Source organism: Amblyomma maculatum, chromosome 10, assembly GCF_055883805.1.
Source record: "Amblyomma maculatum isolate TAMU_Amacu chromosome 10, ASM5588380v1, whole genome shotgun sequence".
NCBI lineage: Eukaryota > Metazoa > Arthropoda > Arachnida > Ixodida > Ixodidae > Amblyomma > Amblyomma maculatum.
Window position 1 is genome coordinate 42,262,108 of NC_139353.1, and position 27,881 is coordinate 42,289,988.

At 44.3% G+C, this 27,881-nt stretch overlaps 1 protein-coding gene across 3 annotated transcripts in view; it reads right to left on the reverse strand.

Moving 5' to 3' along the window:
• LOC146176274 (uncharacterized) overlaps window positions 1-27,881 on the reverse strand; it is a 91,438-nt gene that overhangs the window by 60,566 nt on the left and 2,991 nt on the right. The window contains exon 3 of one of the 3 annotated variants that reach the window (XM_084582592.1): window positions 24,497-24,529. The exons of the other annotated variants lie outside the window; for them this stretch is intronic. Coding sequence (XP_084438718.1) covers window positions 24,497-24,529 — 33 coding nt within the window. The remainder of the gene's footprint in view (window positions 1-24,496; window positions 24,530-27,881) is intronic. 3 annotated transcript variants of the gene reach the window in all.

Below are 27,881 nucleotides of genomic sequence, written 5' to 3' on the forward strand. Positions count from 1 at the left end.
ACGGTAAATGATATAAGTACAGCCGCTCGCAGACTTAACACTAATGGTCGACAGCGTGGTTGGGACTGATGTCAGCGCCGCGAAGCGTTAGCCACTGGGTGTGAGACAGTACACTCTAAACACGAATAAGCTTACAAGGAAGTAAAAAGGTTGCAGCTTTTCCTCTAGCGTACTCCCCGTTAAAGTCGGGGCATCCTGCCCGACCCCTGGTGCAGATTTGCATCACTGGACATATGGAAGCCAATTCTCAAATGAGAATACGCGAATTTGTAACAATTACGAAGATTTTAAATGATGTTTCGGTGTCTTCTAATTGTTAACGTTAAAATTTCTGGTGCAGAGGCTAAAAGCCTCCTTTCATTGCTAATTACATGGATGTGCTTCTGCTGTCAAAGCATAGCATTCCGTACATTTAGTGGAGAAAATCTACCTGAGGGCATGGAGAGAACACCATGCCCCTACAAGGGAGTTTACCAGAAGACATGCTACTCCCTATTTACTCCCTTATATATCCTTATTCGTGTTCACAGTGTACGTGCTCTCAAGAACATTTATTGATTGCGGGAACAAAAGAAAACGTGCTCGTGAAAGAGCGCGCTTTTCATGATCGGAAAAAACTGCAACGGGTTTTGTCTGTCCGCACGAGGCCCCAACAGTGGGCGAAAAACCCCATTCGTGAGCACGCTGGTCTGCGCGGCGATGGGGCGCACCACCACGACCGGTCTCGAGGGCGCGCGCTCCCGTCCAGACCGGCCGTGCACGGTCTAGAACCCGGCAACACTCCGTGGCGCTGGCGTCGGTCTAAGCCCCGAGGTCGATCATTAGTGTTAAGTGTATACGCCCTCCTGCGTCTCCTTAGTCGCCACAAACCAATCCATTCGTATTCACAAAGAATCGCATGGATTCGTACCCAAATCTAACTCGCACTCAAACCGGGGAAAAATTTGTATACCCGTGTAAGTATACCGTATTCTGATAAGGACTCTGGTAATTGGTGCAGTACCTACAGCATGCTCATTAATGATGCCATTTAATTCAATTCTTCGCACGTCCACAGAAGTGTCATACATATATGTATTTCGCTTAACAAAACGCGTTGCTGGGCTAGTTGGTGAAGCATGTTTTCATAAAAAGATATTCAGCGCTACACCGTCCGTGTCTTTGTGTAGCGCTGGATATCTTTTTATGAAAATATATTTATTTCCCCCAGCAGTCGCCATAGGTGCCTGTATGAGACACAAGGCAGGGCAAAGGAATACGGTAACAGAGTTAATTGCACAGCTATGTCAGACGGTATGATGATAATGATAGTATCTTGGATTCGCACGGAAGTCCCAAATCAGCACGCGAGTAGGTAATGCACCTGATAAACACCAATTAACAACATCAATGAACAAGTCTCACAGCCATCGGATCCACACACTGCCCGCAGAAAGCAAGCAAGGTTATCACCTAGTTTGTGATATAGGCAGAGTATTGCTATTTTACGACGGGATGGCAAGAAAGTTAAACCAACGGGTGATTTGATATTAGTAACACTCAGCCGAGAATCATGATTCGAGGTTACCGAGCAGCTCGATTTTATTAACTACTCTTGCTGGGGGTTCCAAATACTCGATGCATATTCAAGCTTAGTGTGGATGAATGTTTCATATGCGATTAACCCAACCTTAGGGGAAGAAAATTTGAGCGATCGTCCAATGAATCCAAGTGATTTAGAAACGCTAGCAGCAAAGGACGTGATGTGTTAATTGACCAGTTTAGATTACTTGTTATTTCTATGCCGATATATCTGTAGGATTCAACTTCAGATGGCGCGGTCCTGTTTAGCGTGTATGAAAAGTGCAGGTTAGATCGTTTACGGGACACTTGCATAAACTTGCATTTAGTTTCGTTCAATTTCATAAGCCAGGCCGAGCACCTTTTTGATCAAGTTCAAGTCGTCCTGCAGCAATGACTGGTCGTTCTTAGTACAAACACGTCGGCAAAGAACGCAATCATCTACAAACAGATCGATGGATGATGCGATGCCAGCAGGAAGGTCATTGATAAAGACAAGAAACAGAAGCGACCCAAGAACTGAGCCCTGAGACTCAGTTGTTGGGCCCTATTTCTGTTTTACAATGAGCGTAGTTTTATTTTACAACGATACGTCTAGATAATTGAATTTGCGAAGAAAATACAAGTGTAATGATATATAAGTTGCTTTGAACGTTATTTTGTTATGTGTTTGGTTAAAATAAACAGCGCCTAATGGTCCCCTGGCGGCTTCTCTGAGAAGCTCCTTGCAGGCCGTGTGTCACGGCGAAACTCCCTATGACTCCCTTGCGCCCCTTCAGGCCAAGGAAGTTCGGGGTATACTTCTGAGTCGGCCGTATGGCAGGGATGTTAACCGGTCTTAGAAACTGACGTGCACAATAAAAAAAAAAGGCTCCCACGTGACAGCGGTGCCACATCAAGTGTGCACTGCGCGAGAGATGCGCATAAACAGCTGGTTACGAGATAGTTTTATTTGAAGGCCGGTAAACTTAAGTTACTTGTAAACATTTCAGCTAGCTGCTTTCAAAGTCTGTGCACAACTCCCAAATCGGCAATTTGATTGAAGCCAATAATTACAAGCTAATTACACTTCACTAATTAGTCCGTTTTGGAGGGCGAAATACACTGCAGTTAGCCCCTCTACCCTCGACTACCCTCAGTTAGCTTCACTGAGCTAGGACAGTGCCCCTCTTTTTAAAAGCCCCTCTATATCTAGCAGGGTCAGACGGAATGCGTGCTTCGTATACACGGTTACATATACCAAACACACACGACCTCCGGAGTTTGGGCCCACAAACGCCGTCGCATCGACAACAATGGCGGCCCAGACGTGCAAAACTGAACGCAGACACACATTCGCGAAGCGACGAAACTAGAAAACACAACATGCCCACTCCATATACAATAGAGATAACGGTGAAGGCAAGGTCCTATAGGCCCAAGCACACGCACACACACGCGAACACAGCGGGTCGCCGTGAGCGAGCGGCAGGAGGTCGTAAGGTCACCGCGCAGGTAGGTGCGTGACAAGGCAGGAAAGGAAGCGACCCCTCCCCCCCTCCCCCCCCTACCAGCGACAAGCTTCGCGGAGTCTAGGGTGCTGCTGCGTATGCATGGCTTGCGGCGCGCGGAAGCCGGCCGCATTAGCATCCTAAGGTGTCGCGTCACTGTGCTCGCACAGAATAGCGGCATGATGACGATGTGAAACGCTTGCCTGACCCGCACATATACCACTGCATGCCGCCTCCTTCGGCCGTGGTGGCTAGCAGTGAGCGACTATAACGGGAGGGCGGCACATCCAATGGACCGAATGCACGATCTGTTGCCAGGTCTTGCGATAGGGCAGGTTCATGGCAAAACGAACGGGGATCATACAGTAACGGTGTGAGCCTCGTTAGGCTCTGTCTCCGTTTCTTCGTGACTACTTCGTCGAGCTATCAAGTTGCCGCGCCTAATAATGCACCACAAGCCATACGCCTCCTCAGAACGGTGTACCATGACGTACTTCTTTTCTTTTTACGTACCCTGTCCTTTCTCTCTGACGCTCACCTCTCTGATTTCCTCTGCCGCTTCCCTCCTGCTCCTTTCCGCTGCCCCAGTTCAAATGCTTCAGATATCACATAGCAGATACCGGGGCTGGAAACGTTCTTTCCTTCCTTTTTGATATCTAATAGTTACTGGTCCCCCAAGAACAGCAGGTAATAATAGCTGTTTGCTAGTTTTTCCAGATGAAATTTGCCCACAACTAATGTATTATCTCCGGCAAAAGATGGCTACAAGGAAACAATATAAAGGGTGATCTATCTTTTCACTGTTTACACATTTGCCTTTTAAAAGCTTAGATACAGAATGGGCGGACATTATACGCGTTATATAGCTCAATGATTAGTCGATTAAACATGCGACTATAATAAACTAATCAACTTGCCATTCTTACTTTAAGAAAAAAACATTACACTGAGAAACAGAAGGCCGTCAACACGAAAGGTGAGTCTTCTTTTTAAGTTGTCTTAATCGGCATTTAGCTCGAAGTATCGAACTTTAAAAATACGCATTTGAGACCTCTTCAGTTGGTTTTTAAAGAAAAGAAGAATAAAGTTGGACCGCGCATGCTAGAATATATTACCCTACAATATACCGCTACAATACATTTCCACTTAATATCAAAACTGAATGTTAAATAAATAACTAATTAGTCGTGTAAGCAATCCGCTTTATAAAACATACAACGTCCGCCTCGCTGTACAGCTCACCTGCGCATAGCACCTAGGTTATGCCTTATAATTTTAAATGCAGGTAAAAACCTTAACCCGTTATTTGCGCGGCTGTCGAAGACCGCCACCTTTGACAAACCTAACCGCGGAAAGTGTACCCATGGGCCATGTTACAAAGAGACTGGACATTTCACCGTCACAAGACAAAATAAACAAGGGTTCAGGACAAGCCTCAAGTCTCGGCGTCGTCTAACTAACTGAGGTCTCTCCTGAGCCACTGCGCCCTCCTCCTTGTAACTGTAATATGGCGTATATGTGCAAGCAGTCGAGCCCACTTATAACGGCCGCAGTTGTTACCAACGCTCGCCTATATATTGCGAACGACGGTGGTGTCACCGTCACGACATGCCAAGTGTACCTGGTCAGCTGCGATCGGTTATAACGAACGAGTAGACGCCGTAAACTAATAGCTACCGCAAGAGAAAAACTACCCCCCCCCCCACACACACACGCACAGACAAAAAAGGGGGAAAACAATAAAATTTAACACTAATAAGTAGAAGTAGGAAAGAAAGTAAGCGGGCGCATATATCTTAGAGGTCACGAGGGCCATGTCGTTGGCGCACCGGTCACTCAGCATACGTCGCCTGCCCGAATGAATCTTTGCCATCTGCGTCACCCTTGAGTAGTCGAGCGGTGCGTCAATAGATGAAAACCGAAATCTGAAAGCAACCAATTTTTCCCCGGTCTTTATATATATATATATATATATATATATATATATATATATATATATATATATATATATATATATATATATATATATATACCCAAGAAGATACGTTAAGGCATATGGCTCTATTCGGAGGTCAATGCTCTGCTCGGTGGTTTACACTCTCGAGTGCATTACGTTCTGTGCGCATATTCCCACGGGTAGCTTCGTCTCTTCGTTCATGCAACTTTCAAATACGGGGGTGGCAACCTACGAGAAGTCTGGTACTATCGAGTCCTATATAAAGCGCTTCTGCAGCTGCCAGCAATGCGTGACCGCGATTGAGAGCTTAGAAAGCCGCTTAGTCGGGTTTATACTTCGTAGACGCAAGCGTGCACAGCCGCCTTCTGAAAAAGCTTTGTATTCTTCGGCTGCAATAGCATAACTCCGCTTACTACAAACTTCGGATACAACGAACTCAATCCGCGTGACCGTCAAATTCGTTACGTAAGTGCGCTCGACTTACAGACGAATTCGGCTGCAATAGCATAACACCGCTCACTACACGCTTCGGATACAACGAACTCGACTGAAATGCTGTTCTGTGCGGCACCGCCGATAGCGTACTTTCTAAAGAGAAAAAAAGGATGAATGCAGCCGATTTAGCTCAGCTGGCCAAATGCGAGCAATGCGAACAATGCGCGCGTAACGAGTCTTTTCACTTTCAGTTCGGTTACATATGGTTTCGAGCTCAGGCTTCAGGTAAAGATCGCCGAAATTGGTGACTATAGGACCGTATAGTGGTAGCATACTATAAAAATTTGGGATCGTTTAACGCAGACAGGGGTGGGAGCAGGCTGCATCACTTTGGAGAGCTCAGGGAGCAAGTAATAATGCCATTTTGGAGCAGCTTTGGAGCAATGAAAGGAGAGTTTTGCAGAAATCTAATTATGTGTCGGGGCACATTTCTTAGGCCAACTACACTTGATAATTGCAGTTTTTTTATTCCTGACACAAAAAATCACCAATTTGATTCCTTTTTTTGCAACATTAATTTTTTTTTTTTTTTTTCAAATAATGCAGGCATCCCTGACAAAGCAGGACAAACGGTCAAATCATGTAAAGATATTTAAAATAATAGATGCTGACCTAAGAAACAATTAGGAATAAGCTGGCAGCAAACGGAATGTCTGCATGCGCACTTTATAATTGAACATCGTGTTTGACCTAAAGGTTTTGCCTATTTTGAGTTGACAGATTCAAACGTGGAGTCTACTGCTTAAACGCGCGGAAAAAGTGCCACTAGACTGGAGTTCACATCAATGAGCAGTACATTTCTGCTGCCTTACGCATATCCTTTTTAGCTCTGCTGATAAATTCCCAAGCGCTGGTCACTAGTGCCTTCAGGAAGGATAGATGGCACTCAAGGGTAGCATTTTCATCCTTCAGCTTATTTACTTCACTTTTCTAGTGATTGGCACCTTCGGCACATCACCCTATAACGCTTCAAGTACTATTGGGGAAAAAATGTATATGGACCACGCAAACTGCAGCCAAGCGCATAGCTTTCGTATCGGCCAGTACCCTCAGACCATACTTGTTTGTTTTGTGGGGTTTAACGTTCCAAAGCGACTCAGGCTATGAAACGCTGTAGTGAAGGACTCCAAAAATGTCGACCACCTGGGGTTCTTTAACGTGCACTGACATCGCACAGCACACGGGCGCCTTGCTTTTCGCCTCCACCGAAAAGCGGCCGCCGAGGCCGGGATTCGATCCCGCGTCCTTGGGAACAGTAGTCGAGCGCCGTAACCACTGCGCCACCCCGGCGGGGTCAGACCATACTTGTCTATGTGATAGTTTGACTTTAGTTTTTCATGCGTGCTGGAGAAATAACCAGAAGCACGGTCCAGAGACCTTTGTCCCCGATAGCACATGTATGCTTTTGTCTTATGTATGCCTGACATGTTTGCAATGGACGAAGGGACTTGAAGTACAGGCATATTCTCACAGCAAAATCATTAGAACAACTTGTGTATTTTTGTTTTAGGCCGGACAAGTTTCCTAACGGCTCGCGGTAGTTTACACTGTCCGCTTCGCTTGCTGCTCTCGCTTCTCCCTCTACATGGATTCAACAGATGCACTGAGCATTTATTCGCGATTCCCTTCAATCTTTTATGGCCCATATTAAGTTCACATGCGACCAAATATTTATTATGCTTCGTGCTCTCGTAGGTTTCATGATTTTATCTGTGTTAAGCCCAGCGCAAGAAGTGTCACACCTCTAGCCCCAGTGCACTGCCATCATTCCCGTGTTCTGCTACACTTGATAGCAAAACATCGTGACAGCCGTTTGGTGCAGTTTTCGAGCAATTTTGGAGCAGTTTTGAGCAGGATGGAGCAGAAAAAGCAGTTTGGAGCAAGTGGAGCAGCGCTTCCACCCCTGCGTAGAGGGCACCCAGTCGAAACAATCTACAGAACTGTGTCAAAAATACGACAAAAAATCCTGTAGTTTTGTCGTAACCATCAGATGTTTCCGTAGTTCTGTAGTACTTTTCTGCAGTTCTGTAGTTTTTCTGTAGTATATTTCTGTTATCTGTAGTTCTGTAGCACTTTTCTGTTGTGACTGCAGAAATTTCTGATGTTACGACAGAATGTTCTGTTGTCACAACAGCTTTCCCGTCAATAACCGCAAAGAAATTCCGTCGTAACATCAGAAAATTTGCTGTAGTTTTTTCCGACTGGGCAATGCGACAGCAGCGTGCCCTGGTTCCATTGCGCACAGTATAAGGAAGGAATTCAGGCACTCGCACTTCAAAACGCTGGATGAGACAAACGTTTCCAGGTGGTTCATATCAAACATTAGAATAGGTCAGGTCGCGCAGCCCATGTCCTGCCCTATTTCGTTCGCGGTATGCTTCCCTCGACTCAGCGGATCCCTGATGCCTAATTAAGCAAAACGGCTGGGCGACGGCTCATCTCAGCGCGCGCTTCTGTCCGCATAGCAATGTTCGCAAAGGGCTCGACATCGTCAGTGGTCCAACAGCGGGACACGGAACGTTTCTAAGAATAAAAGGGTTCGGAGGAGAACGAGGCGGGGCAAGCACTAAAAGTCGTTCACCGGCACGGGCAGCAAGAAGGCTCCGTGCGGCATTCTGCGGCGAGGACCGCCTTCAGTCGCGGCGCGGCTCGTGCCAGGAGCAGTAGTAGCGAAGAGGACACAGGGGACGCGCGCAGAGATGCCGGCAGCGACCGCGCGACGACAGCCGCGAACAGCGCAACAAACAACGCGCCGTCAGGCACACACAACGGGAGGGGCACGACGACGGGGTCACCGAAGCGTGACCAATGGACGCGGTGGGGAAACGGCCCCTTTTCACACATGGCCAGGCAGCCACAATGGGACTCCGACGCCAAACAGGACGGCGGCGCGCGTGCATGCACCCTGCCCCCCCCCCCCCCCTCCACCCCCCGAGTGAAGCTGTGCCTGCTCAAAGACGGGGAGGGGGGGGGGGGGGGGGGGCAGCCGCTTCTGCCGCCACCGCCAATTAATTAATATGCGCTAATCAGCCAGCCATGGCTCTTCTCGGCCGCCGCCCGAACGGGAACGCGGGCTGCAGGCGCCCGACCGAGACTGGAGCCCGGCGGTAACCGAAGGCACACGTGTGAGCGCATGCGCGCGCGCGACGGGCGCCATTTTCTGGCCCGGCCGCGCTCAGCGAGCAAGGGAGACTCGCTTCCACGTGCTTGCAGTGGTGATAGACATGGCAACAGGTGGTGAGAGGGGTTTGCGAGAGCACTCCTCGTGCTAGTCCGCGCACCGGGGTTCGGAAAATGCACTTACACCTTAAATGAACTGAAAGTGAAATGCAGGCGGTTTGCGATTAAAAATGTCCTGAGCTTTGACCAAGTACAGCGCGTGGAACTCTATCAGTTTAGCTGATAGAAACGCGCCTAATGAAAACCTCGAACTACACATTCTACCCTTTTTTTTTTTACCAAAAAGATTTCATGTCTGTTCCGGACATCGAACAGTAACCGCGGAGGGTTAGGGCGACGGCAGTCTGTATGAGCTAGGCTCGAGTCTCCGAGAGCCATTCGAACTCACGCTCCCCAAAACCAACAACTCTACAGTATCTTTAACAGATCACTCAAGTCAGTGGTCAGGGGGCGTAACAAAATACACTGCATGCTCCAACTGCAAACGCGTATCTAATAGCATCTGTATCAGTTCGTAACGTTGTATCGCTGCAAAAAGTAGAGCGTTCCCTGCCGCGCTCGGTGCTATATACGTCACGGACGAAGTTACACCCGATCAACCAATGGGTTCGCGCAAAGACCTCGCCGCTCCGCAAACACGAAATGCGGCAGCGGGCACGTCCTTTCTGTTTCCACCTGGATAGGTAGTGCAGCGTGATGATGAGCTATCCGGCCGCGCGAGCAGCGAAAACAAAAAGAAGAAAAACTGGCGCAGAGAGCTCTATCACATCCCGAACCCCCGGCGCAGTCACGCAGCTATAGGTCCCAGCCTTAGTATATTTTTCTTTGTTCGACGCCAATATAGCGCACCGCTTGCCACAGCGGCAGCGCAACAGGTGCCGCAGTTCCTGTCGCGCTGGCCTCCAGAGCACAAATGCAGCACAAACCGTTCGGGATTCATATCCTTTCTTCTTATTACTTTTTGTTTTTTGCCCTCACGTATGCCGTTGGCGCCAATCCCGGACCGAGCGGCTTGCACACAAGCGCACCAGCCGGGACGACCGTTCGTCGTTCGATGAGCATGCGCTTGGGACCCCGGGGGCCATACGCGAGCAGCTGGCACAGAAACAAAAACAAATAAAAATAAGCAAAAGCAGATAGTCGCATGTGCTTTGCATGAAGCCCCGGTATATCCACGGAGTGCGTTCGTCCTTCGTGTCGGCTGCAAGCGATACGTACTGGCGCCAGGTTTCGTACACAATGCGATCTATAGTATATGAAAGAAGAAAAAAAAAAACGCCTCGTGGAGGAAATGCGAGCCCGCCCCGTCAGAAACAACACACACACACACACAGTCTCTCTCTCTCTGGGTGTCCAATTATGGCTAAGACTGCACAATGTGTGAGATGCCTACAGCTGCAACACGCACGAAGACAATAGGGATATTTCGACAACGTGCTGAATTCCGATCCCTGCGCGTCCGGTACGCCGCGGTCCCGACTCTGATTAGCGCATGCACAATCATTGCTCGGCTGGCCATGCATGCTGCGACATACATATCGGGGGTGCAGGTTAAGTGCACATTATTATATTTGCACATCAATGTACAATAACGTATCATTCACTGGAAGGCTCCAAAGGGCGGTGCAGGCTCAAGATTCTTGCAAAAAATAAAGTAAAATAAAGACCAGCTTTCGTTTAATCCTATCGCACTGTTTACTACAATACGTTTCGCTAAATTATGCTTTCGCTCGACACTGCTCTCCGCTTCAGTTTTGGTCGTTAAAGGGACAGAACACTGGCTGAAACATGCAATGAGATCATGGTGGAAATGAAAAAGTGTTTTCTAATATATATATATATATATATATATATATATATATATATATATATATATATATATAGTATAGATCGAGCACTACAATATCAAGCAAGCGAGCATTTAGTTTTGATTCGCCAATGAAAATCGCGTAAAAACAACTGAAGTGACCTCTTGCGGAGAAACGATGTTACTATCACTGTAGTACCCCACGTGACCACATCTCAGGGTGACACCACTGATTTTCATGAGTGCCCACTGTACGTTTTTCTTACATGTGTGGTCGTCATGCTTTATATTGCATTTTGCGCCCTCTCCTGTGCGCCTTTCAATAAAAACTATACCCCGTCTTTCGCATCGCCAACGACGTGCTGTCATCGTTTGTCATTAGATGGCGCCAGAGACTTGAATTCCTTGGATGAAGTGGAGAACAAGGCTAGCTGAAAGTTTCATCGACCAGGCTCCCGTTCTTCTGCAACGACAGCCTTGAATGCGGAAATTAAATATACGCTGCTATACGCTAATGATGTACAATTACTAATTATATTACTAATTAATTATAATTAAAATTTCGATAAAATTTTTTCTAGAGCATTTCTCATCAAAACAGCTATGCAATCGAACACTTTAGGCAGGAATCTCTCAGTTGCGGCCCCCCGTCTTCCCCCCAAAATATCGACGCCTAAATTGCAGTTATGTGTCCCTTTAAAAAAAAAAGGCATAAGAAGAAACCAAGCAAGACGAACCAAATAGGAATGGAATTAGAACAACATTTTTTGACTACCCTATCCTTCTGGGAATAGTTCCATCGCCGCCTCGCAATTCTAGCGACATTTCTCACCACTGACGTCAGCGCATATGCTGACAAACACCATGAGACCTCGAATCAGCGTCAGATATGCCGCTGCGCACACGACGTGCTAGTTACGAGCGCGCGCGCGCGCGTGCGTGTGTGTGTGTGTGTGTGTGTGTGTGTGGTTTGGTTTGGTTTGTGGGGTTTAACGTCCCAAAGCAACTCAGGCTATGAGAGACGCCGTAGTGGAGGACTCCGGAAATTTCGACCACCTGGGGTTCTTTAACGTGCACTGACAACGCACAGCACACGGGCGCCTTGCTTTTCGCCTCCATCGAAAAGCTGCCGCCGAGGCCGGGATTCGATCCCGCGTCCTTGGGAACAGTAGTCGAGCGCCGTAACCACTGCGCCACCCCGGCGGGGTTGTGTGTGTGTGTGTGTGTGTGTGTGTGTGTGTGTGTGTGTGTGTGTGTGTGTGTGTGTGTGTGTGTGTGTGTGTGTGTGTGTGTGTGTGTGTGTGTGTGTGTGTGTGTGTGTGTGTGTGTGTGTGTGTGTGTGTGTGTGTGTGTGTGTGTGTGTGTGTGTGTGTGTGTGTGTGTGTGTGTGTGTGTGTGTGTGTGTGTGTGTGTGTGTGTGTGTGTGTGTGTGTGTGTGTGTGTGTGTGTGTGTGTGTGTGTGTGTGTGTGTGTGTGTGTGTGTGTGTGTGTGTGTGTGTGTGTGTGTGTGTGTGTGTGTGTGTGTGTGTGTGTGTGTGTGTGTGTGTGTGTGTGTGTGTGTGTGTGTGTGTGTGTGTGTGTGTGTGTGTGTGTGTGTGTGTGTGTGTGTGTGTGTGTGTGTGTGTGTGTGTGTGTGTGTGTGTGTGTGTGTGTGTGTGTGTGTGTGTGTGTGTGTGTGTGTGTGTGTGTGTGTGTGTGTGTGTGTGTGTGTGTGTGTGTGTGTGTGTGTGTGTGTGTGTGTGTGTGTGTGTGTGTGTGTGTGTGTGTGTGTGTGTGTGTGTGTGTGTGTGTGTGTGTGTGTGTGTGTGTGTGTGTGTGTGTGTGTGTGTGTGTGTGTGTTTGTGTGCGTGCGTACGTGCGTGCGTGCGCGTGTGTGTGTGTGTACGTGCGAGGACCTAACACGCGCAGGCGCCATCTGCCTCAGCTGCTGTGTCAGCGTCGCTATTTACCTTACATGCGTCTTCAGAATAGCAGTACATAGAGGAGAGTGTTTTCAGATAAGAACAGTAATCAAGGTCCCATGAACTTTTTTTTTTCAATGAAATTTTTATAGGTTGTGCGCAAATGTCTCGACACAAAGCCGTGAACCTTAGTTTTGTAAGATACGGAGTAGTTTTCTCTGAAAAAAAAAAAAAAATCGTAAATTACTAGAGGTGGAAAACGCCGTTTTTTTGCCATTCCAAAAAGTTGGAAGTTTGGAGCCCTACTGCTTGCACACTAAAAGTTTGTTGTTCATTATTTTCTTACTAAATAAATCTATGCAAAATTTGCTTTAAGGAAATTTATTAAGAATATTTTTTCTTCTCGCATTTCTTTTCAAAAAAATATCGCAAACCTTGCTCCAGGAGCAGCACGCTGCGAAAAAGTCAGTTTTTAATCCTATATTATGGCATGAAGAATTACGTTACTCTAGCTAAAACTTTTTGTCTTGAATATTGATGCAATTATCTTAACTTCAGACAAATTTTGAAGCTCTAGACCGTTAGGTGTTTTCTCCACAACGCATCAAATTCGGCCACATTTCTAAAATAGCAAAAAAGGGACAACTAATTCTAATTAAAAAAAAAAAAAGCATCTTCGACTTTTCTTAAGATCGTCCTGAAGAACCCTCAATACCTCAAAATCATTCGGGACTAAAAAAGTGTTGCATTATATTGTTTAAAATTACAAAAGTTAATATAGGACTTAGAGCTTGTGCTGAAAATGATCAATATTTAGCCCTACATTCTGGCACCATCATATAAGTTGTTGGCATTGAAACTTTTTCTGAGTATTACGCACACATTTTTCTTTATTGCAGCAAAAAAAAAATAGATATATTTTATTCGAATTTAAAAAACATCAGCATATTAGATTTTCCTTTAAAACACCTAGAAACAATACTCAGTTCTTCATAAATATCAGACATTATAAAGCATTAGATTATGTAGAATAAAAAATATAAAACTGAGCGCATTGTCTTATTCTACAGGATTGATTAGGCCTTCTCTTTACGGAGTAGACGTCAGAAATTCGATTCATTTTTTTGCTCAGTTTTGTTACCTTTTATCTCATGCAATATCCAAAACCTTCTTGGTGCCCATGAAGACGTTTTCTGCTTGTTACCAGCGTTGATGATATATCTTAAAATGGAATAAATTAGCTTTCTTGCCATTTCATGGGAAAACGCAAGTGGCGGTTTTAGCCTTTACTAGGTCCTGTAATCCTTTTTTTTTTTTGTTATTGTGCGGTGGAACGGTATTCTATCCAGCAATTGATTTTATTATTTCGTATATCGGTCATGGTAAAAAATTGACATTAATGCGTTTTTGAAGACGATTTTCCTCAAGTGCACGTACGTACTATATGATAAGCAGAATGCTTTGTAGCATGATAGCTTTGGTGGAATTATTGAGAGATAGGAAGCGTGCAGAGTAGGTCAGAGAAATAACCCAAGTTACCAACATTCTAGTAGAAATTAAGAAGAAAAAATGGACATGGGCAGGACATGTAGTGCGAAGAGAGGATAACCTATGGTAGCATAGGGTAACAAACTGGATTCCAAGAGAAGGAAAGGCGTAGCAGGGTGCGGCAGAAAGTTAGGTGGGCGGATGAGGTTAAGAAGTTCGCAGGGGTCAAGTGGATGCAGCTAGCACAGAACTGGGTTAATTGGAGAAATATGGAAGAGGCCTTCGCCCTGCAATGGGTATAATCAGGCTGATGATGATGATGACGCCTGCCGCACGAATGTGCCGAGGTGGCAAGTGTTCTTGTCAACATAGCTATCTAGGCTAGGCGAACCCGCCACCCACCTAACCTGCAAAGTATCAAGCTAAACGCGAGTGTTGTAGGTTAGGTTTTGTAGGTTAATTGTGCTTTGTAAGTTAGCGTCTTTGTAGGTTAGGTGCAAAGCGTACGGAAGCCTGCAGTTTAGGTAGAGGGCGGGTTCGCTTCGTGTTGGCTCGCATTTTCTCCGAGCTAGATAGCTCTATCGACAAGTATCCTCATCATCTCGGGTCATTCATGCTGTGCTGCTGCCATAAAGAAATATCAAATTCCACCAAAACTATCATGCTGTAAAGCGCTTTTCTTATGATTGTATTATGCACTCATTACACAAATTATCTCCATAAGTAGAGTATTGCTAATCTTTATAACCGAGAAATGAAATAATCTTATTAAGAACTGGATTGAATAGCAGTGCATCCCGCAAAAAAAAAAAAAAAAAAAAATAGATTACAAGATAGAGAAAAAGTTCAACAGTCACTTGGGTCCTCCCATGAAACTGACAGAAATAGCGAATTTATTCTACTTAAGCATTCATCAACACTGCCAACAAGCAGCAAACGACTTTATAAGCATTGGGAAGGCTTTGAATATTGCATAAATTAAAATGTAACTAAATTCAGCAAATAATAAATCGAACTTTTGACGCCTACTCCGGGGAAGCCATAAGCACTTCTACAGAATCACAACGTGCGTTGTTTTATATTTATTTTTATATTTCGTTTACATATTGAAATATATTTTAGTACTTCACGTTTATAAAGTTCTTACGATTGTTTCTTATGAGACTTCGATAAAAATCGAAGATGCGATAGTTTTTTTTTTTTTTTAATTCGAATCAAAGCTGTCCGTTTTTTGATAATTTTGAATTCTGGCCGATTTAAAAATAACATGGAGAAGGAATTAATAAGTTCAAATTTTTGCAGAAATAGAGAACTATGTCTGAATAATATAGGGGAAATGTTTCAATTGCAAAACTCGTGCCAGAATGTAGGGCTGAATATTGACAATTTTCAAAACCAGTGCTCAGTTCTATACTTACTTTTATAATTTTAAACAATATAATGCAACACTTTTTAGGCCGTAATATTTTTGAGGTACTGAGTATTCCTGGGAGTGATTTTAATCAAAATCGAAAATGGAGTTTTTCGTTTAAATTCACAGTTGACCCCCTTCCCCCCCCCCCCCCCCCCCCCCCCACACACACACACACACTTTTTTTCTGTTTTCAACTTTCGGACGATTTTGACGTGTTGTCGAGAAAGCATCTAGCGGTACAGAGCTCCAAATTTTGTCTGAAATTACATACATAGCTTGCAAAATAAAGAGAAAAATTGTTTCAGAGCAAACAACTTATGACATCAGGCCAGTATATAAGGTTGAAGGTGGACATTTTTGGAGCGCGTCACTCCTAAAGCAAAGTTAGCGATTTTTTTTTTTTTTTTACTAAATTAATAGCAGCAACAAGACATGTTTCTAATAGTTCTTCTAAAAGTAAAAGTTGCATAGCTTTCATGAGCAAAAAATAAAGAATGACAAAATTTTAGTGCGCAAGCAGCAGGTCTTCAAACTTGCAACTTCTAGAAATGGCAAAAACAACGTTTTCAACCTTTTTCTTTTTTTTTTTTTTCGAGGAAACTACTCCGTATCTTGCAAAACTAAGGTTCATTCCTTTGTATCGAGACGTTCACCCACCATATAAAAAATTTAATTGAAGACAAAAAATGATCATGGGACCTCGATTACCTTTCTTATCTGAACACACCCAGGAAAGACACATACAGTCAAGTGCGCGCGCGTACGTGCGTGCATGCGTATGCGCGCGCGTTCGTGGGTGCGAGTGCATACACACACTATTATGTTCAGCTTCCAATTTCTAAAAAAATATACATTAGAGTTCAATATGCCGATCTGTCGCTTCATCTTGCGGCAGCGAAACAAACAACTCGGCACTCAGTGTGTACTTGTTGTTGGGCGTGTTTGTGCATATTCAGGTACATATAGGGGTGCCAAAACGGTGCACAGACGTAGAAGGGAACAGGACGAAGGCGTTGAAAGTTAACAGCTGTGGCGACCATAATGGTTGCGCGCCGGTGAAAGAAAACACAAGCATTAACAGAGATGAATTAGGCGAGACGCGCGGCCTTTGTTCCAGTAGCTTTTGTTATAGTGTATCTACACTGTAAAAAATGTGTGTGAAATTACAGGTATTTTTAAAGAAAGCTGCTGTCCCCGTACAGAGGATATCTGTTCTACTTCATTTACTGAAATATATTCACGAAAAAAACAGTAACTTTTTGTTTTCCAGTCGAAACCTCGATTGGAAGGCAAACAATGCGATATATTTTTGTCGCCTGTTCTATTTTCTACCACAAACTCATTTTTACTTGAATAGTAGGTAAATGCTGAATAGAAAGCGAAATGGTATGGCAACCCCGAAGGCGCTGTCCGACGAACGGCTGCGCAATAATTTCGATTTGAAAGACTATAACTAGTGGCCCCACGTTGTTGGTTGGCTGCCTGCTACAGACATTTTTCACGTCGGTGGCTGGGCAACGACTGTTGCGCGGTCAACTTTATGGGTGCCATCGAGTATTGCCAACCCCCCGAGAGATATTCGTGAGTTGAAGTTGGCAATTAAGGCTTCCGCCTTAGAAATGGTGTTCATTGAAGAAATTGGCGCTTAACGCAATTTTGTTGTTACAGACAGAAAACGTGAAATGAAAGACGAGTAAAAAAAAAGATATATTTAGATCATACTTCTCATTGCGACAGAACAATAAAAACAAAAAACGCCGTATAACAGAAATTTTTTGCCGATTTATAAAAATGTTCTATCAGCTGTAAACAAAAAAAAAAAACGGTAAAATGACAGAAAAAAATAAAAACAGAAAACTTCTGACAGGACATCTACCAGAATATTTCTGTATTTTTCAACAAAACTTTTTACGGTGTATATAGTTTCGGTAACGTGTAACTATAGTTTCTGCAGCCGGTTTGCATAGACCGTATTTAATCACGTCGCCCAATCGCTTACGCCAGTTACATGCCCGAACTTGCACACCGCATGCAAGAAGCGGGCTCGCCTCATGTGATGCAGGACTCCGGATCGGAGTTCCCCGGCTGCCTTATTTATGAGTTTTGCTTACAACCACAGTTTCGAATATGACAGCGAATATGGCGACCAAAACGGTCGTGCTGAACGTGCACGACGGCGACTATGTTCGCATCGAGCAGCCAAAAGTTAAACACAAAAAAATCCATACGCTGTTCTTAAATAATAATAATAATAATAATAATAATAATAATAATAATAATAATAATAATAATAATAATAATATAATTGTTATTATCACCACCACCACTATCACCACCACCATAATAATAATAATAATAATAATAATAATATAATTGTTATTATTATTATTATTATTATTATTATTATTATTATTATTATTATTATTATTATTATTATTATTATTATTATTATTATGGTGGTGGTGATAGTGGTGGTGGCAGCAGCTGATGATGATGATGATGATGATGATGATAATAATAATAATAGTAATAATAATCTTTATTCAGTATAGTTAAAGCAACATACACAAACGGGAGCGCCGAAGCCACAAGTGGGCTTGTGCAGCGACAACTGGCAACTGGTCGCCACGGCAATCTTCGCGCTACATGAGAGCTCCATCAGAGGCAAAAAAAAAAAGAAAGAAAGAAAGGAAAAGGAACAAGGGAAAAAAAACGAAACATTTGGTACACCGCACTATCAAAAACGCACTGATAACATCAGTACATATTACAGATTCTCTAACGCTTGAACAGCAACTCTCAGTGTTTTGCGGGCGGTCAAAGAAAATACATCGCCCGGTAGTTCGTTGAAGATAGCTGGAACATAATAGCGTCTTGTTACTTTACCGTAGTGAGTGCGCACTCTCGAGAGGTTTAAGATAACGAGGAACATGTCTCAACGGTACCGGTTTCGTGTTTATGTGCCTGTATGCACTGCACTGCGCATACAACAGGCGTCACGTCTTCGCCAAGACAGACTGATTAATTCTTATTCCTTTTGGTTGTTGCCCATAATTAAAAGTAATTAAAACAGTGGCATGTGCTTCTGTCGCACTGAAGGTCTGCTACAGAGCGCATTTCAGTTCCGTAGAAGGAACCTGCGATACCTGAAAGCGCCCCACTGATAAAGCGAAGTGGCATTTAAAAGCTGGCTGTGACGCTCATCATTCGCACACAAGCGTTTGTCGTACTTATTCAGTTAATTAAACGGCGGTTCGCAATGAAAATTCCGTTTTCCTCTTCCCAGTCATGCGAGTTGACGACGCGAAATTGTACGCGGCGTATACGGAGTAATATGCCCTTTCCCTCTTATCGCGAACTATACGGCGTTCGGGCATATGCAATAGCTTATAGCCGGGCTGTATCACGACACGCTCGTTAAGAACCGGCATTTGATAACGGGGATAACTTACAAAGCTAAAGAAACGTTCCGTAAAGATCAGTTATACCTCACTGAGTAGAGTGACCTATAGCTATACAGTGCTTGCTCGGACGTTATATTCTATTGTTAATTTAACTGCATTATACAACGCCGTTCTATTATGCGAAAGCGAAAAAAAAATGACAAAAGAAAATGTCGGCCCAAGGGCAAATGTACACATACGTCACAAAATTGCGCCTAAGATACGATATAGGATACGAACGTGCCGTCACTCGGAGAAAATCGTGGACAAATTCTCCCGCCCTATCTGCATGCTTTCTTTTAAGCGCTCAAGTCTCGCGCAAAGGTTTTATTTGGCGGTAAAGTTTGTGTTTACTGTCTTTAAAATACGTATGCGGCAACATCGGGCCAAGAAAAAAAGCCAGCTTAGCAACAAACAGTCTAGGGTGTCGCGATGCGCGCGCTTTCCAACAGTCGCGCCGCAAGCGCCAGCTGTTGGCGGCAGCAACAAGCAGCCGAACGCGAGCACGGCCGGTCTCGAGAGAGAGAGCGCGCGACGCGAGACGCGAAGACGCGAAACGTCGAGCGCTCACGTCATGGAGGCTCACGTTGAGCGCTTTGCAACTTCAGATGGGCACTGCCTGTGCACCTGTGAGACTTTTTTTTTTCTTTTTTTTTTTGTCTTACATCTCCGCATACAGAGCGAAGTTTCGACTGTCACCCATTCAGGCAAGTACTCGACGAAATATATGGTATAAAACAAAACAGAACGTCGAGTTCCTCATCTCTACGCGAAATTTGCGCGCTTACAAGTAAAGCAGCGGTGTGGCCGAGAGAATTTTAAGAGCAGTTGAAGAGGTTTCTTTTTTTTTTTTTTTTTGCATTTGGAGGAGACACAACGATTCGAATGACCGAAGTTTGTAGGCAAAGCATGTGAGCTAGCTTTGCGCCAGCATTTAAAATGAAGACGTAATCCCAGATTAAACGTTGAGTTCTCCCTAATGCACCGGAGTAGTGCAGAGAAACTTATAATGACGTCATATTACTGGCGAATTTTTAATTACCCCTGGTTTTCCCCACATGTTGTCGTGCGTCGTCCGGTGCTGCCAAACGACTGGTTTTCTCCCTTCAAGCAACCTTGCCTTCGACTGAAACGAAGCGCCGCTATAAATGACGTCATTGATGCGGCCACAGTCCGGTGCCGTGCACTGCGGTGAAGTATGAACGCCTACTTAACCTAATTCGGTGATTACGTCGGCAATTCAAATGTAGCACAAAAAATACTTCCCATTCGTTATCTGCAAATTTCATACATTTGTTTTCTTTAAGCTCGCCGAAATCTGAAAACCTTTTCAGCTGCCCTTTAAGAGCGTTAGCTTTACTACTCACGTATCTACAATTCTTGTCTGTTCAAGAGGTTCAAGATGGCGGCGGACCACATGATCAATTGCCAGCCGTGACCACCAACCAAAACCACCAGATAGCGCGCCACTAAGGTGTGACGTCACCACACGTTCTCACCCCAGGCACGCGCGGCTGCCGGGCCAGCATGCTGTATATACGAGAGAGCCGAACGGGTGCCGAGATTTGGCCAATTAGAGCCATCATTGTTGTCAAAATTGTGGCCTACCCGTTTCGCGCAGAGGGTTCGGAATGGTGGCAAACGATTCGTTACGATATATGGAGCACAGAATTACTAGCCGAGTTGAGACCCAGCTTGTGTGACGGGGTTCGCGCCGATGAGCTTTGTTCATACAAACCGCAATAGGAGTAGACTTTCGGACACTCGGTTATAACGAAGTAGTTTGAAATCTATGCGATAGACGACGCTAAGAGAGCGGTGCGCGATAGGCGCGTAGGCTGGACCTTCCAAGTGCGTCGAATACGCCGCCGCCCGTCTGACAATCCTGAGCAACGGATTCTTCGCGAGAATGCTTTGAGAGTGGATCGAGAGGCCAATGGTGCCCACCGAGAAGCCGAAACTGAGAAACTGCGTGCTGCTCGACTAGAAAGAGACCGCACGAGGAAGCGCCGTGCCCGCCAAGAAATCGTACGCCTGCAGCGGCCGAGCTCTTTTTTTTTCTTTTTCTTTTTTTTTTTCCTGAGCGATGCAGCAGTACACAAGCACAGTCGAGGCACAGCAAGACACGCAGGCAGCTTGTCGGCGGAAGACAATGCACCTTTTAGTGTGTTAGCACTAGTGCCTGGCTAAGCGAAAAAAAAAAGCCGCCTTGTCTAGGGATGAAGCCTCGGAGAAAGAGGCTTTGCGTAGACGGGTTTAATTAACGAAGGAACCACCTTTCATGTATCGTAGGCGGTAAAATGGAGGTAAGAAAAAGAAGAAAGATTCGGACGAAACGACAGACTTTGATGCGCTCGCCGTTACTACCGAATGGGGTCGAAAGTGTGTATGCTTTCGCATTTACAACGTACCAATAAAACTGATCGCCCTAACTTCGAGCCCTCCCCCTCTCTCCCTTTTTAACCACGGCAGCACAATAGTCAATATGAACGAAGATACCCAAAATTAAGCAAATTGACTGTGCTAGAGAGTAGCAAAACGGACATACGCCAACTATAGACCAGCAAGAGCAACCGCAAGCGGGAGTCAAACGATACCGCGTCGTACCCTTAACAGTGAAGCTTGTGTCCCTCCAGTTTTGTCCTGCCAAGGCGCCGCCGCCGCCGGGAAGAGGCGCCAAATTAGCACGATCATATATCTCTAGTGAAACGTTACATAAGTATAAGCTTTAGCTATTTGATAGATAACTATGCCGAGAACATAGTGTGGAATTGTTGTTGTTCTGCCGTAAGCCTTTTTTTAAATAAAGGCCTGCAAAGTAGCTAAAATTTCGTTTCCTGGGCTGATTTCGAGAAATAATATAAGAACATCTACACTACCCACAAAAGCGAAAATTAACTGAATACAAGTAAAAACATGCATATATTTAGTCACACAATTTTCAGCTACCTAACATTAACATATTTTTTGCATTAATAACCAAATTTGGCTAAAACAGCAAAGAAGATAATATCTTGAAGACATAGCGCAAAAAAGACGGGGACAACACAGATGTAGACAGGACAGGCGCTAACTGACAACTTTATTTTCGAGGAAAACCGCCTGTGTCTACATCTGTGTTGTCCCCGTCTTTTTTGCGCTATGTCTTCAAGAAACTGCTACCAACTAGCCCAAACCAAACATCTGTTGCAAGATAATATCATTATTGAAAAACTTGACTACGCCAAAAGGACGCGACAAGAGAACACAGGCCGAACTCTTGTCCCGTCCTTTTGGCGCAGTTAAATTTTTAAATAATGCATTAACAACGAGCCCCCCATCGGACTCTATAAGATAATATCGCAGCAGTTCACCTCTTCGTCATTATTAATTCCCTGCGCCTCGAAACATTTTTTGACAGCAAACCCAATTGGAGATCCCTCCTTTCATGTCATCCGGCAACATTATACAAATTTTTGAATTAAATACAAAAAGTCGACCGACCATCCTTTGTTCGATCTTACGTGGTAACACCCCTCTAAGGTTGCTGTGTGCTCGAGCGCATCGTCGCATCCGCTTGGTGCGCTGAGAGCAAAAAGCCAGTCCCCGGGGGCCTTATGGGAGTGCCCCTCTTGTTGGTTATGTTACTATATATGGGCGCAGCCATTTCTTCGTGCGCCGGAATACGAAGAGGCGACGGCCACGCCCCCAAGATCGAGCCTGGCGGACATGACGCCGCATCGTGCCGCGTCGCCTGCAGCCCCATTATGCGCCCGCACGCACACGCGGTCACGGAGGCGAAGTCCCTTTCGGTTATCCAACCGGGACCCGAGAGGTGCACGTACGTTAGTAACGGCGAGGGCCCATTTGTAGCGAAATTATGATTTGTTCAACAATGAAGCCCGAGACCGTAGTGAACACGGTTATGTATCTCGTAGATCAAAGCATCTTATGATGCCCTACGACCCTATTCATCATCCCAGCAAACTTCCTCAATCTGTAGGTGCCTGTACCTGACATCGGGCGCTTCTGCTGTTGCATTCGCTTACTCTGGTGTGCCCGGGATATGAGCTGCCGACCAAGTCCTCTCCAGGATAGAGATGTCATCAGGGAACCAAGACGTGCACTGCTGTCTTCTGGGAAACCGATGTGCGCAAGGTCACGTGACGCGTTTGGAAAGATGGATGGCAATAAGGCCACGGAGAGTTTTAGGCGTAGTTTAGGTCTCGCTCTCATGATCCCGGACGCTTTCCAAGTTACACTCGTCTGCCACGTAAAAGTTGCGATAAGGCCACACGAATACAGAAACGAATTTAGTCAGCCTAAAATCCGGAGTTCAACACAGTCTATTCGACTACTAAATCTGTGTGTGCTTGGTGTAGGCAGCACTGGATTAATGGGGGAGCTAAGGATGCTGCAGCCCTGGAGGGCGAAGTTTTGGAAAGCAACAATATAGCCAAATACACGAACTGGACAACACACTCGATTTAACACCATCACCTATACGCTGACATAGCGTATAGATGATGGCGGTTAATTGTGTGTGTTGTCCAGTCCGCGTGTCTGGCTATATTAACGCTTTCCAAAACTTCGCTCTCCAGGGCTTCATCCTCATTTGCTCACCTATTAATCCAACTCTGTACCACTATCATATTCGAAACAGTGGCACCCAGTCCTTGATGTTATATTCGTATGAGCCACTCTTGCACCATAAACTTCACTTCAAAAAGCGACTGATTTCAGTAGCTACTTTGAGGGTACCTATGGAAGAACATTTCTTTATTGCTTGCTTTGTCAATTAATCTAGTAAGAAGAAAGCTTTATGTGTCTCATGGGAAGCAACTAAGCAAACTTTCAGCATTAGGAAATTGTCCACAGAATGTGTTGCCGGAAGTCATGGTCCCAAATGGCCATGTGACATCATAAAAAGCTGTATGCCTTCTCATCAGCCATATATCATCATTAGTAGTGTAATGCTGTCATATAGCATAACAGTCATATGATGTTACACCAATTAAGTTGTAAAATGATTCAGGATGAAAAAGTGCTTCCAATAACTGATGTCGTCACACTGGAGTCATGCGACAAAGTGTCACATGATACAGGATGACTTACAAAAACATGATGGCATCCAATGGAGTTATGTGACAAAAATATCACGTGATCAGGATGACTGGCAAAAAGTGATGTCACATCGAAGACACTTAACGAAATGACGTGATTCAGGAATGACTTACAAAAACTGATGACATGAAACTGTAGTCACACAAGTGTCACGTGGTTCATGATGACTTCAAAAAGGTGATGATATCACACTGGAGTCACATGATGAAGTATCCCATGATTCAGGATTACTTGCAGAAAATGATGTCACGCCAGAGTCAGGTGACAAAGAATTGTCACACGATTCAGGATGACTTTCAAAATGTGATGACATCATACCAGCCACATGAAAAGGAAGTGTTGCGTGATTAAGAATGACTGGCAAAATTGGGATTACTTGCAAAAACGTGGTGACATCACACCAGAATCACATAAAGCAGCATGCAACTCAGGATTACTTACAAGAAATGATGACAAAACTGGAGTTACAAGGCAAATAAGTCACGTGATTCAGCATGACTTGCAAAAGATGTCACACCCAGAGCCACGTGACAATTCTGTCATCATTAAACAGACTAGCCTGAAGTTAATACTGAAAACTGCATGTTGTGCACAAGAAACAGATTCAATTTCTGGCGAGGCAAAGTACAACTATGGCCGACAAGAGCAACCTACTTACTCTAGTGGAAATAGAGGAGCAGCTGTGCTCTGACTGCAAAAGAAACAGTGAGCTCATTACAAAAGAGGAACTAGACAAGGAAGTAGCACCATCTGCAGCACACCTTATGAACCTCCTGCAGGCCAAAACAAAATCACCTGCATTATCAAATGAAATGCAAACAAGACCACAAGCCTTTTGCAATTTCAATTTGACATGTATTATGCCATACAGTATCAGTGGTGGGATTCCATTTCCATGAGAATATTGACGCGATGGCGCTAAAGGTTTCGTTCATCGAAAATACAGCGCCGGCAGCTGCTGCGCGGCATTGATATTGTGAGCGAAAAATCACGAGCATGGCGCTGACAGCTGACATGGCCCCACGCTGACTGGACATAGGGTTGCCTGACATTGTTTGGCAGGAGCTGCCAACTCGGACCTCTCCTTTCATATGAGACAGTGATCAAAATGAGCGTGCCAGGACCCTTACATTCACATTACCCCTAGGCCATGCAGGCACGTTCATACGGCTTGGTTAAAGCAGGGCTTTACATATGGGCTGGTAGTCTACACTGTCACATCACATCCTTAAAGGCAGAGATTAAGCATCCCCCATAACTCCCAAGATGATGCATAAAGCAGTTCAAGTAACTTATGTGAGCACATAAGCATATGAGATGAAGCTTCTTGAACTTCTGTGAGAGTATCACAGCAGTATTGACAGCATGAAAGAGTTTTTGAAGCAAAATTCTTATGAAGAATAATAGATGCGCAAAAAGATAATATGGTGGCAAATATATAGCACAATACCGTAATCATTGACCTACATATCTATTAGCATACTTTTTGCTAATTATTGACCTACATATCTATTAGCATACTTTTTGCTAACCAATGGACCATTAACCCATGGACCATCAAAAGAACTTGCATGCTCCTGTTAATATTTTCGGAAACAAGCTTTCGACATACTACTGGAACAATTTTTAGCCCATTTCTTTCAATCTGCTTAAGCACCATGAAGTTCTGTCATTCTGCCATGCAAGGAAAGTTTGCATTTGATATTAAGATTCAAATATATTTCCACAAGTAGCAATGCAGGAAGCTCAAACAAAAGCAAAAAGAATTCACTTCAGTGCAATTGAGTTACTTTGTGATTGCTGCATGAAGATCATGATCCAACATATCAGATTCTACAACATTCACGATCGTTCACGATGCCGGAATCGCTATCTTGAAAGTTCAATCACCTTCAAAAAATGCAACAGCAAAAGTGAGATAAATGGCTACACTCTTTAACAACAGCGCAGCCAAAAACGATGAGCTTTCTGATCTCCCTCAGTGGACTTAATGCTGCCACAAAAGCAGAGTTGTTTTCTTCCTGAAAAATAGTTTGAGTTATTTGCAATCCTGCCATTACACTTGTGACTTTACTGTCATCACCACAACAAGGCATTATGCATAGCTTGACTAATAGCTGTGGTATCGCTATTCCATCATCAGGCACATGATTACTGTACAACCACAAAACATGCTTAAACAGAAAGGAAGTGTCATATGGAATGAAACCACAAATAAAGAAATCCTCAGTTAATTGAACACAAGGTTTTGTGTGACAACCTGACAACAGCCTTTGTCCATGTCACTCTAGGCTGGACAGTTTCTTCCTTTCCATTCTTCTGTGTACTGAACACCGGTCGCTAACACAACACCCTTTGTCGCTTACTGGCATGAGAAGGGAAAAATCCACCTGTGCCTCATTTGGGTGGTTCTTCTCTGTCGACCCACTGGCCGGAGCACTTCCTTTGAGCTATTTCGCTGCATTCTTGATTTGCGACCGACCATAAGGTATTTTATGCAGCACACTGTTCTGAAAGGGTTTAAACTAATCAGGCCATGAGGATCTCTTTTGGCTCCAATATCTTTAAATTCTGTCGGCACACTTGGTTTCATTGAAGTCTAGGCACTAAACTGAAAATGTTATGGCAGTAATTAAACTATAGTCATTACATTACCTTAATAGTCATTACATTACCTTAGTTATTTTTCTTGTTTTTTTTTTTCTTTCTAAAGCGGTTAACTGCTTTATCTTTCCCGTCTAGAAATTTGAGAGTGACAGCAATCGGTCACTGTCAATATTACTTAATATTAGAAATCCCTGTGCTTTTTTTGCCAACATAAACTCATACTGTCCTTTGCCGGGTGAGGCGCCTTAAACAGGAGCAGTGTGTTAAAAATCTGGGCCAGGAAGGCAGCACAGTTGAACATGTGAGTGAGCGGTCATGTGCACGCATCCTTTGTAGCAACAACCCAGCTTTAAAAAGGGGAATCTACGCAGCGACTAGCACTTCACAAAACCACAGACATACCAAACCATGGCTGAAGAAGCTTTGAATCATGCAGAAGGCATGGCCGCCTGAAAATGCATCCGCAGAATGGCTATTCAGCATGACGAAGAGCACTCTTTTAAACCAAGACAAAAATTCAAAGCCTATTTCAAAGCTCTGTTTTTCCTGCGATGCAATAAACTGAGAAATCTGAAATGACCATAGGAGTCATGTCTAGTGCCCTTTTTTCATGTGTGAAAATAAAAAATTAATTGAAAAAGAACTGAAATTACTTTGTGAAAGTAGTAATAAATGTAATGTCATTTTATGAGCAGTTTTTGTAATTCAGTGATTTCTGCATTCTTTGAGAATAAATTATTAATTTAATGGAAGTAATTTTTCCGCACATGGAGAGAAACCATGGTGGTTGGAAACAATCACCTCCATTAGCAGCATAACAATTCTTTTTTAAAAAAAGTTCTTCATGCGAACCAATCCATGAGTGCTTACGAAAAAACAAACTTTCTATGATCCTTTTTTGTTGTTACTGCCATATTTACAGGGTTGTCTCTGGATTTGCCAAGTAATATAATGTACAGGCTTTTTACACTGAAGAAAGCTGAACATTCTGCATTAAAACCTAGAAGGAAGACAAACATAAAAGGCAAAAAGTTTTTATTAGGCATGAAAATATTCCGCCAAGCTTCATTATTTAAATATCTCCTTTACTTTACTTAATAGTATTAAATAAGAGCACTTGTTCAGACCACCGGTTTGAAAGATTACCCTGGCCCCACCATGGTGGTGCAGCGGTTAGGGCGCTCGACTACTGTGCCCAAGGATGCGGGATCGAATCTGAGCTGCGGCGGCCTCTTTTCGATGGAGGCGAAAAGCAAGGCGCCCGTGTGCTATGCGATGTAAGTGCATGTTAAACAACACCAGGTGGTCGATATTTCCGGAGCCCTTCTTTATGGTGCCTCTTACAGCCTCAGTCGCTTTGGGACATTAAACCCCCTAAAACCAAACCGAAAGATCGGCTCGATATGGCCATACTACCAGCAAAGCAAATGTAGGAA